At 38.6% G+C, this 17,672-nt stretch overlaps 4 protein-coding genes across 7 annotated transcripts; 3 read left to right on the top strand and 1 right to left on the bottom strand.

The window, feature by feature from the left end:
* Positions 1–1,371: 1,371 nt before the first annotated feature.
* Positions 1,372–4,224, top strand: LOC137718517 (lysine histidine transporter-like 8). Its single transcript, XM_068458072.2, has 4 exons — positions 1,372–1,951; positions 2,214–2,778; positions 2,869–3,000; positions 3,654–4,224. Exons 1-4 carry the CDS (start codon positions 1,431–1,433, stop codon positions 4,140–4,142), a joined length of 1,707 nt encoding a protein of 568 aa, XP_068314173.1. The 5' UTR covers positions 1,372–1,430; the 3' UTR covers positions 4,143–4,224.
* Positions 4,225–7,095: 2,871 nt separating this feature from the next.
* Positions 7,096–10,080, top strand: LOC137717982 (lysine histidine transporter-like 8). 4 transcript variants are annotated; one of them, XR_015965714.1, is made up of 5 exons: positions 7,096–7,512; positions 7,706–7,839; positions 8,092–8,522; positions 9,023–9,167; positions 9,293–9,433. XR_015965714.1 is itself a non-coding variant. In XM_088699194.1 (5 exons), the coding sequence occupies exons 1-5, from the start codon at positions 7,199–7,201 to the stop codon at positions 9,401–9,403; spliced, it is 1,122 nt and encodes a 373-aa protein (XP_088555320.1). In that variant the 5' UTR covers positions 7,103–7,198; the 3' UTR covers positions 9,404–9,550. The 4 variants fall into 4 exon arrangements, 2 of the variants coding, with proteins under 2 accessions (XP_088555320.1, XP_068313612.2); XR_015965713.1 differs by having other exon boundaries at positions 7,097–7,512; positions 9,303–9,444; XM_088699194.1 differs by having other exon boundaries at positions 7,103–7,512; positions 9,036–9,167; positions 9,293–9,550.
* Positions 10,007–11,998, bottom strand: LOC137717981 (uncharacterized). The gene is made up of 2 exons (XM_068457510.2): positions 11,687–11,998; positions 10,007–10,570 (listed from the first exon to the last, which is right to left on the bottom strand). The coding sequence occupies exons 1-2, from the start codon at positions 11,800–11,802 to the stop codon at positions 10,363–10,365; spliced, it is 324 nt and encodes a 107-aa protein (XP_068313611.1). The 5' UTR covers positions 11,803–11,998; the 3' UTR covers positions 10,007–10,362.
* A 2,041-nt stretch (positions 11,999–14,039) lies between these two features.
* Positions 14,040–16,834, top strand: LOC137717547 (lysine-specific histone demethylase 1 homolog 1-like). Its single transcript, XM_068456945.2, has one exon. The coding sequence runs from the start codon at positions 14,127–14,129 to the stop codon at positions 16,572–16,574; it is 2,448 nt and encodes an 815-aa protein (XP_068313046.2). The 5' UTR covers positions 14,040–14,126; the 3' UTR covers positions 16,575–16,834.
* The last annotated feature ends 838 nt before the right edge of the window (positions 16,835–17,672 follow it).

Raw genomic sequence — 17,672 nt, 5'->3', positions numbered from 1 at the left:
TTCAGCTTTTTTTCACAGTTTTGGATGAAAAAAAAACCAAAAACACAAAACTGCAAAATTCAACTTTGAAAAACCAATTTTTTTTCACATTTGTTTTACATAAAAGTTTATTAAACAATATAGTACTGCTTTTTTTTTTTTTTTTTCAAAAACACTTTTACAAAAAAGTTTACCAAACACTCTGCAGCTTATTTTCATAGCACAGCAGAAACAGTTTTTTTTTCAAAACACATCAATACCAAATCAGCCCTTAGGAGGATGGCATTTATAGATTCCGTGCCTAAGAATCCATCTGGCAAGATTCTCTGAAAGGATCTCATCCAGACTGCAAGAGAATTTGGATGATCATTGTGGCATCTATAATGGGAGATGGAAAATGCTTTGGAATTGGCATTTTGCATCTTTTGGAGGTGAATATCGCTAGACTCAGAAAGAAAAATAAATGAAATACAAAATTTACATTTATCACGCTGGAATAAAACTAAAATATACATCTCGAAATATAAAATGAGAGATAAATATCAAACTTGAAACGTTTTATTGAAGATGCTCTAATGAAATAAGTAAATATACCGAGTCTTATCTACTAGAAGGCATGCATTATGCACATTATGCATATAAATATATGAACGCGTTTGCTTGAAAATCTTGCAAGCGAATCCCTTTGTGTCAATCAGTCCCCATTCCTAAACAAACTAGCTACAAATAATAATGCTAGTGCCTACAATTTCAAACGCATTTTTCTAATCCCAGAAGGGGGGAGAAATCACATCAATTTGTTAATTGCCCCCATTTTCAAACTTTCTGGAAGGCCGCTGAATTCTCATCTGTAATTTAGTGCAAATTTTTGTCAAAAAAAAAAAGGAGAAAATTCCATCGAGGAAGTTACAAGGAAAATAACTACATAAGACGTCCACTCATGATGACTGTGAGCTTCTTGGTCTACCAATTAATTGAGGCGCTCCAAGAATAACAGTCTGACCTTGTGAGAATTATCGTATAGATTCGGTGTTAATCCGATTGGTAATTAGTGATTAAATTAAGTATTGCAGCGGGACTCTCTGAAAACGGCAACCCAGTCCAAGTCTACCGGAAACGACCTTCCTCACATATACACTTAACTCGAGAATTAAAATAAACATTGCATGATTAGCTAACTAGAAAGATGGAAAGGATACCCTTTGAGGAAATAATTGATCAAGGCATGCATAATAGTCAATGTCAAATCCTTGCGGGTGTTGATCCCAGAAAAAGCAGGAGCCGGTCAAAAGCAGTTGTCGACCCACAACCACCAATTAATGAACATCACCATCACCATCAACTCCCCCACTTTACTAATTAGCATATATGCAAGAAAAGACTTGGATCCATCAGTTGATTCGGTACCCTATATAATCAAGCTATAGCATTTGGCTTGTGTATCGAACTAGATGGAGGAATATCAGAATCCAAGAAAGATGAGTGGTAGTGATGAATTTACAGTCGAAGACATTTCCACTACAATCGACGCCCCTTCCGATGATCAAATATTCCGCGTGGATGAAGATCAAGGGAAACACCATGATCATCATGTTGATGGTCATGATAGTGTGGTCGCGGCGCAGGCACCTCCAATGCAGTCATCATCCTCAGAGGGACAGGGACAGGGAGAGGGCAGTGCATTTAGTTCGCCATCCATGTCAAAAAAGCCCCTTCTGCTCTCTATAGTGCCTTCAAACGTTGCTGCCCGTAGAGCTACCCCATGGATGTCTCGCACTCCCAACTTCCTCACACCTCTTGGTAGCCCCATTCGAAGGGCCATCCGACTTACCAAGCTCGACCCTCAGGACGCTTGGCTCCCCATCACCGAGTCAAGGAATGGCAATGCCTACTATGCTGCCTTCCATACCCTTTGCTCTGGAATTGGAATGCAAGCCCTTGTGCTCCCCGTCTCCTTCACCGTTCTTGGCTGGTAATTTCACCTTTACGTACCTGCCTACTACGTATAAAGTTTTTGAGTACAACCGTCACACTAATCTTATGTTACTAATCCACGTTCTAATATCAATATTGAACGACAAGGTTTATATGTCATGAACTTAATATATAATACTAATCAACAAAATTCACAAATTATAACATCAGCGGATCGATTGATGATATCATGCAGATAGCAGTAGTGCGAGGATCGTACTGACAAGTTTCTAATAAGTGGATTTTGATCATGCATGCAGGACATGGGGGACCATATGCTTGACAGTGGCGTTCATATGGCAGCTATACACCCTATGGCTTTTGGTAATGCTTCATGAATCCACTGAAACTGGGATGCGTTACAGCAGATATCTTCAACTCTTCCGCGCTACCTTCGGTGACAAAATGGCCAAGATCTTCGCTATCTTCCCCATCTATTACCTTTCGGGCGGCACCTGTGTCGCCTTGATTATCGTTGGCGGCTCCAGCATGAAGCTCTTCTTCGAAATCGTGTGTGGCCACGAATGCACCGCCAAGCCACTCACCACCGTCGAGTGGTATTTGGTCTTTACCAGCGCCGCCGTGCTTCTGTCTCAGCTCCCCAATTTGAACTCCATTGCAGGTGTCTCTCTGATTGGTGCCATCACTGCCATTGGCTATTGTACCATTATGTGGCTCGTCGCGGTCACGGAGGGAAGGCTGGACGGCGTTTCTTACGATCCAAAAAGAGAAAACAGCAACACCGCTATGATTTTCAGTGTCCTCAATTCTCTTGGCATTATTGCTTTCGCTTTCAAAGGCCACAATCTTATCCTTGAAATTCAGGTAATTAACAAGATATATAGCAATCGAACGCCTCTGCTTTTGAGAAATTAATAAGTTGGTCCAAAACTACATGTTTTCTTTGCTATGCAGGCAACTATGCCTTCAAGTGAGAAGAAACCATCTCATGTGCCAATGTGGAGAGGGGTAAAAGTTGCCTATCTAATGGTCGCAATGTGCTTGTTTCCCTTGGCAATTGGAGGATATTGGGCCTACGGACACATGGTAACATTTGTAAATTTATAAATTTATGAGAGTTGCTATCCGCACTTTGAATAAGTTATTATGTATAATATTATATAGAATCTTTTAGGAAAGGCATCCCTATTTTTTTTATAAAAAAATAAGGATTAGTTGTAAGGTCTACACTACGTACATCGAACTATAATGATCCGAATTGTCTATTTTTCAAGTTGCATCTCATAGATCATCCTTGCAAAATATTAGCCAAATTGGAAATGTTTAAGACATCTAATTGGGTTTAAAGAAATTAACGAATATTTTGTTATAGAAGAAACAATGAAATTTTATCTTGATAATTAAATAAGCAAATAGTTTCGGATTGAATTGAATTTTTGCAAAAATGATCTAAGAATCAAGACTTACAAAATTGACGGTTCAGATTGTTGAAGTTCGATGCGAAATGAGCCTCACACTTAATCCCCATTTTTTGAAAAAAAAAATAGAAATCCCTTTATATAAAGGGCCTGATATTATATACTGCCTAACAACTACTTTGAAGTGCTAATTATCAATAACAATTTCCATCTTGCAGATTGGAGGATATAAAGCTATTTTTATTTGAATGCGTACGACAATGTCGAATGAACATTGACTAATCGTTTTTAGCATTTTTTTTGTTTTGTTTTTGGAAACAGATACCGCCAAATGGAGGGATGCTAACTGCAATATATCAGTACCATGGACGTGACACTTCACAGTGGGTTCTGTCATTAACGAGCTTATTTGTGGTAATCAATGCGGTTAGCTCATTCCAAATCTTTGGCATGCCAATGTTTGACGATATGGAATCCAAATACATCAAACGCATGAACAAGCCGTGCCCGTGGTGGCTCCGCTCGATATCCCGCGCCATGTTCGGGTACGGCTGCTTCTTCGTGGCAGTGGCGATTCCATTCTTGGGAAGCTTTGCCGGTCTCATAGGAGGGATTTCCATCCCGATTACCTTTGTTTATCCTTCCTTGCTTTGGTTGAAAATTAAGAAGCCCAAGAAATATAGCATTATGTGGTGCCTCAATTGGGGACTCGGACTTTTGGGCACAGTTCTCTGTATAATACTCATAGCTGCTGGAGTTTATGTTGTCATTGACACCGGGATTCAAGTGAGCTTTTTTAAGCCTCAATAGTATTGGGAACGTACGTATTTCAGATATCTATGTATGTATGTTCTTTGACACTAAATAAATCGTTTTTTATTTCTTCCGAAAACATCAAGACAGAAACACATTGATATTGCCGTAAACATAGGGTTCAAAGGTAACCTGCAAGCTCCAATCCTTCCAATTCAAACAACCGTCTCTCCCCAGATTAGGTGTTTATATTGATGATTACAATCATAGCCTCCGAATGATTGTGTGTGGTTGTGGGGGAATTGTTAAGCAAATACACAGAAATTGAACAAAGTCACTACAAATGACAAAAAGGGAAAACCATATGAAATCAATCCCCATCTGAATAATAGTAGAAGCAAATCTACGTTGTATGGACATGGATACGGATACAGAGATAAGATATGACACAGAATACGTCAATTAAGAAGAAGAATTGTTGGATAACTACCAAAGAATACGACACGATACGACACGGAGATACGAAGGGATACCACCATGTCCATGTCCATGTATCAAGCAAATACACCTCTCTTCTTTAGGTCATGCCATAGCTTAAGGCATTTTTACAAAGGAAGTGATTTTCACAACTTTTTGGTCATTTGCTTTTGTTTTTGAGATTGAATAAAACAAATGAAAACAACAGCCAAAATTAAAGAGGGTAAGAATATAAAGATGAGAAGTCGCTTTAGGCTTCCTTTAAGCATCTAGTGATAGCCAATGAAAGGCAAACGAGGAGGGCTTCGAAGAAACTTCACAAGGGAATGAATGACCAGATATATATAGCCAAACCGGCCCTGTTATATGCACGCATGCATGCCTCTATATGTCATTTGCTGCTGAAAAGAAGTGTCGCCTTTGAAGAATGAATAAGGGTTATGTCATATTATGTGGTGTGGAGAGTGGAGTTCCCATTATGCATAATGCATATGGACCCAATTCATTACAATTTATAGTAAATTAACGAACAGGATTGATTTGATATCCAATAAAACCAATTTTTGACTAATAATTGTTGAAGCAATATTAGAAAATATGAAAAATAAAAATATAATTTCAATGATAATAATCATAAAGAAATTTACAACATCAATTATATATGAGATTAATATAAACAACTAGAGAGAAAGTTAGAATAACCGACAAACTTGGAGATTGAGGCTTGCATAAATGCAATGTCCTAAAGATAGAATTTCGCCCCTACTCTTGTGCTTGTAGTTCGGTAGGCGTCCATCTCCCAGGATTCAACAATCTATAATCCGAAGTCAAAGCACTTCAATCTTCGGACTCTGGCGAACTTTATATATTCCGTACTCTCAAGACACGACTCGGAATTTGACACATGAAACATAAGAGAAACAAAGTGGGGAAACCTTATTTCTCAAGAGTAAAAATTAACTCTAATTTTTTTATATGTAATACCAATGGTTTCATGGGTTTATATAGAATCCAATTTCTACTTATTAAAGATATGTAACTTTTCGTCTATAAGTATACATCACTTATCAAGGAAATACACCTAAACAACATAATCTTTCTAAGAAATTGGTTAACAATATTTTTCATTCAATTAATTTATTAATTATATATTACAATATTTCATATTATAATATATAATTTCCAACAACGATGAATCCAATCTCAAGGTTCGCTCAGTTAACTATTTCACTACGTCCCTGCGTGCTATTAGCTGCATTAAGGTTGCAATGCATATACATACATACATACATACATATAACACTAATTCATCTTTTCTGCAAGACTTGCTTCTTTGTGAGTGAGCAGTGTTAGCACTACAGAATTTAAGATTTAAAAAGTAAATTTACAAAGAGTGATGGATGATGTCCACGCCAATTGCCAATGGACAATTGCCATGGATCATGGAATCCGGATCCTCTTTGTATGGATTTTGAGAATTCATGAATCGTGTACGTTCATCGTACATCATGCGGTCAGAAATTATTTTAAATATTTTTATTTAAAATTAAATACAAATAATACCTGATAAAAATTAACCACACGATGTACGATAAATAGACACGATTTACAGATCCCCAAGATCCCTCTACTTAATCCTTTTGGTGAGCGCAGTGGCACTCAGCAATTGGCAAAGTGGTTGTGGTATGATAGCAAACGGACAAGGCTCTAGCTAAAAGGAAAAGTGTTGGTCAACCACGAATGCATTCTCCTCTCCGAAGTCTTTGTACAACGAAAGTACAAATAACATGCAAAGCAGCCAAGCCAACTCAGTCAAAAGATTCCAGTTTGAACTTTGAATTAAACATCTTTCCCACGTTTGCCTTAATTGGTCCTCAATCCTCACAAGTACCAAAGCTTAATTTCACTCGTGTAAATTATGGATTCATTTTCCTCCTACCTTCCCATTAATTTCACTCAAAGTCTTTCTTCTCTTCTAAACTTGAAATAAACTTTTTAAAGAGATGATTATATTTGATAATAAAATGTTGATGCAAAAATTGGGTCGATTTTAGACCAATTGAATCTGACCGTAAATCACACATACGCATTAGAACACGAAGATATATCGTTGTTCACTTCAAGTGGTGCTGCGTCTATATTGGTGCAGATTCGGATTTCATTATGTAAGATGCGGGTTATATTATACATAGAGGCTTGTTGCTAGACAGACTAGGATTTGTCATCTCCAAAATGAGGGTGAAAGATCATTTTTATAGATTAAGGGTTTCCTTATCTCCTACGTAAATCATGAGCTAAGTAACAAAGCACAAATATTGATGCTCAATATAGGTACAACATAAAAAGATAAATAATTTCAAATATATATAAATTTTATACAATACTATAAGATCACATTAAAAAGGGAAATAAATCATATGCTCATCATCGTCTCAGTCCATGCTTGGATCATGATCCACCGATCCCATGGCCCCACCCCACCTTTTTTTCTCCAAAAAGAAATGATCAGAAACCACCTCCCAAGTCCCTAGCCACATCTAACTTACTTTTGTCGGCGTCTCAGTTCTCTAGCTATATATATTCAGCAAAATATATATTTGGTATATACAGTAAAGAGGAACCCTCCGAATCAGAACATGCAGGATCAGATGGATGAGGTGGAGGAAGTGAAGTCGAGCCCAATGAGTAATCCAAACATGACCCCTAAAAGTCCGTTCGTTTCTCGTTTTATGGCGACTCCTTTGGCGAGTCCGATGAAGAAGGCGATGACAAGCATGCGAGGCTACCTAGAAGAAGTTGGACACTTGACAAAGCTTGATCCTCAGGACGCATGGCTGCCCATCACCGAGTCCAGAAACGGAAATGCCCTCTACTCCGCCTTTCACACGCTCAGTTCCGGAATAGGCATTCCAGCCCTCCTTCTTCCTTTATCTTTCGCTACTCTTGGCTGGTAAGTTCAATTAATTAATTAATTAATTGGCTCTCTCTAAATTATGATATTTATAATTAGGGTGCTTTAGATTTTGGCCCTTACGTATTATTAATATGCATAGACCAAAATGATCCTTAATGTGTAATTAATTTGTTGGTTCTTCATTTGCTTAACTAATTTAACTGCATGTGTATATGTGCATGCATTGCAGGGCATGGGGAATTATATGTCTCTCGGTGGCTTTCATGTGGCAGCTCTATACTCTCTGGTTACTGATACAACTGCACGAATCCGAATCGGGAGTGCGCTACAGCAGATACCTTCGACTTTCCATGGCAGCTTTTGGTAATTAATCATGCATAATATATATACATATACACACATACATATACTGATATATTAACTGATCGAACACTCACTGCTACGAAATAGTGGTTCTTGCAACGTCCTAAAAAAGATACCAATCAAATAGTGGTTCAATAATTGTTCAAAAAACTGTAATTAAGCTAGAGTGTGTAAACTAATTCTCTCTTAATATTAATCGCAAAACGTTCCCTTTTTATTATTATTATTTTTTTTTTTATGTATTCGTTGCAGGTGAGAAGCTAGGGAAAATTCTGGCATTGTTTCCAATCATGTACCTCTCAGGTGGTACGTGTGTAACCCTGATCATAATCGGAGGTGGGACAATGAAAATATTTTTCCAAATCGTGTGCGGTGAGACATGCCGCCATGTAAGTCCACTGTCAACGATAGAGTGCTACTTGGTGTTCACCGGCACTGCCATTCTTCTCGCTCAGCTTCCTAACCTCAACTCAATAGCTGGAATTTCCCTCATTGGAGCTATCACCGCCGTAAGCTACTGCACACTCATTTGGGTGGTTTCTGTCACTAAAGATAGACCCAACGGTATTTCTTATAAGCCGCTGGAAACAAAATCTGATGCAGCCACCGTTTTTGGCGTCCTAAATGCGCTTGGGATCACTATCTTTGCTTTTAGAGGCCACAACCTTGTGCTTGAAATACAGGTATGTAATCAGGCTCGTTTGGAAGTGCTTTTAAACTGATCAAAAATATTTTGGAACCAATCTTTAGTTAAAAAGCAAGTAAATCTTAGAAAAACACTTGAAATGCTTCCTGGAAGAAGTATTAGGAAAAAGATTTACAAGTACTTCAAATACTTTTCAAATAAAAAAATATTTTCTAAAAGTACTTTTAGTCACTTTAAAAATAGTTTCAAATGAGCTAATAATTAAAAGGGTTATGTATATACACACGAAGTTTCTCCACGTGCATGTGGTCGAAACCGTGAATATAATTGATATAGTTGTCAACAAGCTCTTTAAGGGAATAGATCTTCATTTTTCAAAAAAAATAGGAACACCCTCTTAATCATTAAAACCAAATCCAACGGTTAAGAGAATGTCCTTATTTTTTTTTTTTTAAAATGAAATCTCTTCCCTTAAAAGCTTCTTATTTGTCAATATATCGAAAATATTTTATTCAATTGAAAAATAATCACATTCAGGTTATATTCGCAGGGAACCATGCCCTCGAACAGTAAGAGGCCTTCGCGTTTGCCGATGTGGAAGGGAGTGAAGTTCGCATATCTCATCATAGCACTGTGTTTGTTTCCCCTGGCAAATGGCGGCTACTGGGCTTACGGAAATTTCGTAAGAACACGACATTCTGTTCATTGTCTTACTATTCAAAACATCTTTTGACTAAATTGAAATTAGCGCATGTTTTTCTGCCCGGATTTATTTGGATTATTGAAGGTCGTACTTACGTATAGAAGTGTACTGCAGATACCTTCAAGTGGAGGGATGTTAGGTGCTTTGAACAAATACCACGGACACGACACATCAAAATTTGTCCTAGGATTGACGAGCATGCTTATTGTGGTTAACAGTCTAAGCTCCTTTCAAATATATGCAATGCCGGTTTTCGACAATCTGGAATTCAGATTCACTAGCAGCATGAACAAACCTTGTCCGCGGTGGCTACGCTCCGGATTTAGGATTTTCTACGGCTGCGTTGCATTTTTTATATCTGTTGCACTACCCTTCTTGCCCAGCTTAGCAGGACTCATCGGAGGAGTTGCGGTTCCAATCACCTTGGCGTATCCGTGTTTCATGTGGATATTGATCAAGAAACCTTGTAAATGTAGCACAATTTTTAACTGGGTACTCGGAGCCTTGGGGATAGTCCTAAGCATATTAATCATCACCGGAGCAATTTGGAACATAGTCACGATCGGAATAGAAGTCCACTTCTTCAAGCCTGAAAAATAACCGAGGCAACAACACCACCAAGGAGCCTCCCACTCTCGACCTTAACTATCAACCGATGACTCCTTCACTTTGTCCTGGTCCTATAACCACTGGCTTATAAGGGAACATACACAACGGTGATCTTAAAGAAGGAAGCAACAATATTAACAAGTGTTCTGACATCTAAAATAATTGTACTTCACGCTGCATATCCAAACACTAAAATAACACTTTGGGTATATGCATCTGAAATGTCATTCATTGGTTTCTTATGTCATTGTATTGTTGATAAGTAATGCAAACATCATCACTATATCATTGGTAAAAACAAAATATTCTCGGTAGTAACAGAAGAAACCGTATGGTCAACTAACCTTTCCTCCCCTCACTAACCAAATCTTCATATCTTGATCGATCAACTTGCCACTCTGATGAGCATCTTCCACAGCAATCACATCAGTGTTTCACCTAATCTTCGAAGGCAATGATTACACATCCCAATACACCAAAAAAGAGGATACAGGCCAAATGCAATGGCCAAGACTCTTCAAGATTTACACGATAAGGTTGGGTAGTGCATGCCCCTCATCTAGTATTACATAGATAATGGAAGAAGCATCCTCCGTTTCTTTTTCCTAGCCAATCTCACTTGCTTTGTAACTTTTATGCACAAAAGCAAGAGCATTGCAATACATGCTAAGACAAAAGCAAGTCGCATATGCCTAAAATATAAAGAAACTGCCGAAAAAACCAAGAAAGCTAGGATTACCAGTTCCCATATTACAAAGAGCACTACATCCACCCTGCATCCATAAGTTGGGAAAAAGGAAATTAGCATCAATGGTAACGTCTCAGACATATCGGTATGAGAAATATGCACAACCACAATACTTCTACATTTATCAAAAAGGGTAAGTTCTAACCAAGTTCATTATGTGCAAAAGACTAGAGAACATCAAGAGAATCAAAGACAACATAAAAGCAGCATGCACCTAAATGCAATCACTATCCAAGATAACCCTAATGATACATCATCTTCTTCACAAACTGAATCTTCTGATGATTAGCAAAATCAACGATAGTTAGCAATAAGTTGATTAATTGTTATAGTTTAGTTTTGGTCAATACAATTAGCTAGTTAGATATTGTTAACTGAGCGGGACAAGTGTTAGCTTGTATGTCCAAACCCATTTAAACCTCTCTGTAATCATTATTCAATCATATCGAGAAAATCATTTCATTTTTCATTCTCTCTTGCTTCTCCTTAAAACCTGCTATTTATGGGAAGTTTATTCACTAGAATGCATTTCCATGTTCGGACAGAGAACGCATAACAACAATCTGTGTAAAGTTCCTCGCTGATGCAGAAGCCAAGTTCATACGGTGATGAATTGAGATTCTTTCTAGTTTCGTGAGAAATAAATGGAGTTTAAACATGTGTCTGCATGTTCATAGTCTTTGAGTCTCTCTGGCGGAAGGCCGGAAGGTCCAGAATCGGATCTCTTCTTATTATCCTACATCACTTCCTGAGATGAATCGACAATCTGAGCACCTAAGCATCTATAGGAATCCAGCCACTCCCAAATTTAAAGAAAAAAATCACCATAGCAACGCATATATTTTCATCACCATTTTGTTTTCCCTTTTATTTAGAATTCTGACATTGTACCCCTTCCTTAAATCGAGCTCAAACGACAGGAATTAGGCCTCGAATCGAAGCTAAAGCCTAAAGTTGTGATTAAAACCCTCAATTTAAATAATTAGCAATTATCAAATCTAAAGTAGAGCAAAATTTAATGTTTCTCCCAAATTGTTCAGCATGTAGATCGCATAATCAAAAGGCAAAGATAATATAAATAAAAGATTAATGGAGAAATTAAACAGAAATCGTGGAAAAGTGGAAGGGAGTGGGTTGAAACCTTGACAAAGTATGAGTGGAGGAGGTGGAGGAGAAGAAGGAGACGGAGGCCCAGTCATGCTTCGATCGAATCTGATACTCTCTCAACTGCTCCGCCAGATTCGATCGCGTTATCATCTCTTTGCCTTTGCTTTGTATGAATCTCTCTTACTATATTTACAGGAGCTCTCCTACGAGGTCCTCTGCAACTGCAACAACGGATTCGAAGACGAAACGACGAGTATTTGCTGGTTTTCGTTACGTCTTCCCGATCCACCCTGGAACTTTAGCCCTCTCTCCTTCTTCTACCCTTATTTTCTTGCCCTTCTCTAAATTCAATTAATTTAAAGATTTTTTTTCCAAAAATATATATATTTAAAGATTTACATAAAAAGTAAAATACAATTAAAAAAAAAAACTAACTTTATGAGAAATTTTTCAATATGCCATGAACATAAGTAATTAAAATTGTTTTTTTAATATTTAATTACTTGTATTATAACACTCGATATATTTAACCATGTTAAAATTGATTTTTGTGAGGGAAAAATATCATCTTCGGATCCACTTTGTGGGGATCTTAGGGATCCCCACATTCTAGTTGTTTATCGCACATTGTGCGGCTAGTTTTTGTCACGTATTATTTGTGTTTAATTTTAAATAAAAAAAGTCAAATGATTTATGACCGCACAATGCACGATAAATGACTAAGATATGAGGACCCTTAGGATCCCCACAATTTGGATCCGTATGGTATCCAAATCCCTATGTGAGTTACTCAAATAGCATGGTTTTATGGCACAATTTGGTATGTCGGGTTTTTTTCTAACAAAAATCGGTTGAACCAGTCATTTATTCTAATTTTTTTCTAATATACTAATGGTAAACCATAACGAATTAACATTAATAGATTTGGTTGCGGTTTAGATATCAACTGAACCAAATTGACACCCTCAAATATTTTTGGTACAAATTTAGACATTTACATGTAGCATTGGTCCATTTCGTTGGGCAAAAGCATACATCAACCTTCACCTAAATATACCACCACATCAAACAAATTTGAAAGCTTAAAACCCAAAGCATATCCTATTTTTGTTAAGTGGATGCTTTTCTTGTTTCATCAACTTATACTTTTTCTTGCAACTATGATATTCTTTTCTTTTCCCGTACATATATGTCCTCTATTTTATCTCTCGTATCTTTTTTTTTTCTCATACATAACATTTCACTCTGCATAAATCTCATCTTCAATCTTCTTCGATCTCATTCGAAAGTTTGAACCACCAGCCCATAAATCTTTATAGAAAGAGCACTTTGCCTTGTGTCACTCGATCGCCCGGTGGTTGATTTACCATTGCGATTAAACAAACTGATTCCAACCATATAATTTGGCGGTCATGAAATTTTGTTGACCGTATATAAAAAATGAAGTAAATAAAGAAGACTAAGCTAAAGCCCTTCCATCATGGACCGTCAACGGCAAGGAGTCGTGCTTGGGTCTAAAGAGAGTATGACAATCAATAACACAATTATTCGTAGACGGATGGGCAAGGAAAGTAATAGCTTATGAAATTATTATCAAGTATTTGAAGTTTTGTATCTTGACTCATTGTCGGGATGATGGTTTACTGTGCTTCACTATTGTAGTTCATGTTACAACATATTGGTTTATATTTTAGAGATTATACATTTGTTATGCATTGTATGTCACATAATAACTTTCATTATTCTACTCTTTTGGGTCACGTATGTAGTGTTATAGTATCTTTATATCCAATCTCAATCACTTAATCAACTCGAATAACGCTAATTTCATTCTAAGTACATGCAAACATAACTAGGTTGTTTTAATTTTACTTGAAGCATTTTTGGAAGCTTGAGAAGTGAAACTTGTATGGAAAATTTTTAATACCCTTCTACAAATATTAAATAAATAAATAAATAATAATCAAAATCAGTATACAAGTTTAGGTAAATTTGATAAAATAAAATTCACAATACTTACTACTGTTTATTTATCATGAATTAATATACAAGTAATTGTATCACCCGCTAAATGTGTCACACAATCTTTTACTTACACATACTCCTAAAATAAGTTTCATACATTAAAATCGCTACAATGATACTTGAACAATCAACTACCAAGCATCAAATCTACTAGAGAGGGAGGTAATTTCAAATCTTGTGATCATGACTTTCTCGGTAAGTATTGTAGTCAAATCCTTATTTGTGATGACTTTTGGCGGAAGAAAAAAAAAACAAAAAGTTAACCTTAAGGCGGGCTTTTCACCCGGCCCATTTCTCTTGTGTTTGGGGTAAAGCTGGGCCTTCTTAAGTTCCAAAGCCCCACAACTCTTTTTGATATGGAAGTTTTTTTGAATCCGAAAGCCCTAAAATTCGGTTCAAGTTAAAGACAGTCCACATTTGCAGTGGAGCCGAATGAATGACATTCCCACATGGAAACAACGGACAACCCCCAAAACCCCTCCGATAATCCCCCTAACGACGTCGTCTTCGATGACTCGTCGCCGGAAACCGACCTCACTCCCTCAAGCTCGACCCCTCACGAAAACCACTCGTCGGAAAACCCGTCGGCACCTCCCCAAACGACTCTCGAAGCCCCCGTTTCGGACTCTCAAGATGACTCATCCGAGCCCATTCTCGAAGGCGAAGACACCCTTCTCGATCAACAGCACCTCCAAAACCCTATCGAACCGGGCCCAGCTGAACCCGGTCTGCCAGCGAAGAGACGCCGTCGCAGGAAGAAGTTCTTCACGGAGCTCAATGGCTCTCCATCGTTGGCCAAGAACCGCCGCACCGACCTTAACAAAGACGTAGACGTCGAAGCCCTAATCGCAATCTCAGTGGGGTTTCCGGTCGACTCACTCACTGAGGAGGAAATTGAGGCCAACGTGGTCCCCACCATCGGCGGCGTTGAGCAAGCCAACTATATCGTCGTGAGGAACCACATTCTGTCTCGGTGGAGGTCAAATGTGTCTTTCTGGTTAACCCGGGAGCTGGCGCTGGAGTCGATTCGCTCGGAGCACAAAGCCCTGGTCGACTCAGCTTACGACTTTCTGGTGGAGCACGGCTACATCAACTTCGGGCTTGCACCGGCGGTGAAAGATGCAAAATTGAGGTCGTTTGACGGGGCCGAGAGGGGCAATGTGGTCATTGTGGGGGCTGGCTTGGCGGGTTTGGTGGCGGCGAGGCAATTGGTGTTTTTGGGCTTCAAAGTTGTGGTCTTGGAAGGTAGAAGCAGGCCTGGTGGTCGCGTGAAGACGAGGAAGATGGTGGGCGAGCGCGAGGGAGTGGAGGCTGCAGCGGATCTCGGGGGAAGTGTTCTCACCGGAATCAATGGAAACCCGCTCGGAGTTTTAGCTAGGCAACTGGGTTTGCCTCTTCATAAGGTGAGGGATATTTGCCCGCTCTATTTACCAGATGGGAAAACTGTGAATTCTGAGATGGATTCTAGTATAGAGGCTTCTTTTAATAAGTTGTTAGATAGAGTTTGTAAGCTTAGGCACGCAATGATTGAAGAAGTTAAGTCCGTAGATGTTCCATTAGGGACTGCGTTGGAAGCTTTTCGACGCGTTTATAGTGTTGCACGAGACCCGCAGGAGAGAATGCTCTTGGACTGGCATCTTGCTAATTTGGAATATGCTAATGCTTCCTTGATGTCCAATTTGTCCATGGCCTATTGGGATCAGGATGATCCCTATGAGATGGGAGGTGACCATTGTTTTATCCCGGGAGGCAATGAGACTTTTGTGCGGTCCCTTGCAGAGGGCCTTCCAATCTTCTATGAAAGGACTGTGCAGAGTATTCGGTACGGTTCTGATGGGGTTTTGGTTTATGCAAACGGGCAGGAGTTTCGTGGGGACATGGTTCTTTGCACAGTCCCATTAGGCGTGCTTAAGAAGGGTTCCATTGAATTTGTCCCTCAGCTTCCACAAAGGAAGAAGGATGCAATTCAGAGTATAGGATTTGGATTACTGAATAAGGTTGCCATATTGTTCCCTTATAACTTCTGGGGTGGAGATATTGATACTTTTGGGCATTTGACTGAGGATCCGAGAATGAGAGGCGAGTTCTTTCTGTTTTATAGCTACTCTTCTGTATCAGGAGGGCCTCTTCTGGTTGCTCTTGTGGCTGGAGATGCTGCAATTAAGTTTGAGTTGATGTCTCCTGTTGAGTCTGTGAATAGGGTGTTGGACATATTAAGGGGTATTTTCAACCCGAAAGGGATTGCTGTTCCGGAACCTATTCAGGCAGTGTGCACTCGGTGGGGGAAGGACGACTTTGCATACGGTTCGTATTCTTACGTTGCAGTAGGTTCTTCAGGAGATGATTATGATATTCTGGCAGAGAGTATTGGGGATGGGAGAGTGTTCTTTGCTGGGGAGGCCACTAACAAGCAGTATCCGGCAACAATGCACGGAGCTTTTCTGAGTGGGATGAGAGAGGCTGCTAACATACTGAGAGTAGCCAAAAAGCGGTCAATTATCCCGTTGGAAAAACCAAGTAATGTTGGTGATGAAATGGACGATTTGAATAAGTTATTTGACACCCCTGACGTAAGATGTGGGAGCTTCTCCATTTTGTTTGATCCTCGGTCAAATGAGTTTGATTCTGCCAACTCGCTGTTGAGGGTGAAATTTGGAGTGGGAAATATGGAGGTGGGATCACGTCTCTCTCTTTGTCTGTATGGCTTGATTTCGAGGAATCAGGCGATGAAGTTGAGTGAGGTAGAGGGTGATGGGAACAAGATGAGAATGATAAATGTGGAATTTGGGGTGAGGTTGGTTGGGAGGAAAGGTTTAAGTGGTGCTGGGGAATCTCTAATAAGCTACATTAAGACAGCAAAATCAAAACCCAATTTAGACGGAGGAGTTCAAGTATGAAGAATCCTGGGTTTGGGTTGTGCATAATGGATGGATTGCAGTTGATTGGATCATTGATTTGAGCAGCTGGATGGAATCCATTGTCAGCTGAACTGAACTGAACTCATTTGGTCAGGTAGTGTTTATTTCAGCCTTGTTTAGTTGTTGCTTAATTCTGTCCTTGGAAGTGCAAAAGTGATTGGGAGTTATTTATTCGTCATCCTCTCTCACTCATAAATTTAGTTGAAGAAGTATGATTTTTCTTCATTCAGTTTGCGGTATGCTTTTTGTGTGGATGTTTGTGTTTACATATATTTTTGCGCTATTGTTTGTTTCCAACCTCCATGGACTATATGGACTACATACCATAAAGGATGGATGACAGAAATGGTCGAATTTGATTGATCTTAAACATACCATAACTTGGTGGCTAGGAATTGGATTGGATTGAATTAAAAATCACTATATTCTAAATCTTACCCACTCCTACCATATTGTAAAGGATTAAGGACAAATGATTAAGAGAGGGAAGTTTTCTTCATGATCGATTCATCTGAAGTCCTTGGACTTCAGAAATTTTTTATTGTGATCGGAACACGGGTGCTACACCAAGTATTTTTATGTAAGTGGTGAAAATTTTTATTTTTTAAGCTATTAACTTTTTAACGCACGTATCTCATCATTTGTATAGTGATATGTGGTGTGCCATTTCGTGTGCCGGTCACACTGAAAAATCTCTCCTTGAACTTGGATAAAATGCCCTTGAACGTATAACGAAAATACACATGGGCGGAATATGGGCGGTGAAGCCGGTTGGTTCGCAGAGACTGAAATAGGCTGAAAAAACCCAAAATACAAGTTTGATTTATGGTTGGGGGCAATGATTGCCATTCTTGTATACTTTTATCATTATATATGTTTTGATAGTGCTCACTAATAGCATTTTTCAATTTGGTAAACACCATAAATCAGATACTTTCAGTTTCTCTTATATTTTCAAAAATAAAATTCTTTTCAAAGCCTTCATTTCTAAGCTCCTATAAACTTTTAATACGTGCATCATCGTTAGTTTTGTCGATTATGTCTTTATATTGAACACTATTTTTATTCTATTATGCG

The sequence above is a fragment of the Pyrus communis genome, chromosome 8, assembly GCF_041283825.1.
Source record: "Pyrus communis isolate YQ-2024b chromosome 8, ASM4128382v1, whole genome shotgun sequence".
NCBI lineage: Eukaryota > Viridiplantae > Streptophyta > Magnoliopsida > Rosales > Rosaceae > Pyrus > Pyrus communis.
Note: the sequence above shows the minus strand (reverse complement) of the source record. Positions and strands in the feature narration are given on the sequence as shown.

Excerpts from the sequence above, each read along its gene's own strand:
- LOC137718517 (XM_068458072.2), top strand. The coding sequence starts at position 1,431 with ATGGAGGAATATCAGAATCCAAGAAAGATGAGTGGTAGTGATGAATTT. Across the intron at positions 1,952-2,213 it reads TCCTTCACCGTTCTTGGCTG|GACATGGGGGACCATATGCT; the intron begins GTAATTTCACCT and ends TCATGCATGCAG. Across the intron at positions 2,779-2,868 it reads ATCTTATCCTTGAAATTCAG|GCAACTATGCCTTCAAGTGA; the intron begins GTAATTAACAAG and ends TTTGCTATGCAG.
- LOC137717982 (XM_068457511.2), top strand. The coding sequence starts at position 7,199 with ATGCAGGATCAGATGGATGAGGTGGAGGAAGTGAAGTCGAGCCCAATG. Across the intron at positions 8,523-9,035 it reads ACCTTGTGCTTGAAATACAG|GGAACCATGCCCTCGAACAG; the intron begins GTATGTAATCAG and ends TTATATTCGCAG. Across the intron at positions 9,168-9,302 it reads ACTGGGCTTACGGAAATTTC|ATACCTTCAAGTGGAGGGAT; the intron begins GTAAGAACACGA and ends AGTGTACTGCAG.
- LOC137717981 (XM_068457510.2), bottom strand. The coding sequence starts at position 11,802 with ATGATAACGCGATCGAATCTGGCGGAGCAGTTGAGAGAGTATCAGATT. Across the intron at positions 10,571-11,686 it reads TCCACTCATACTTTGTCAAG|GGTGGATGTAGTGCTCTTTG; the intron begins GTTTCAACCCAC and ends TTATGGATGCAG.
- LOC137717547 (XM_068456945.2), top strand. The coding sequence starts at position 14,127 with ATGGAAACAACGGACAACCCCCAAAACCCCTCCGATAATCCCCCTAAC.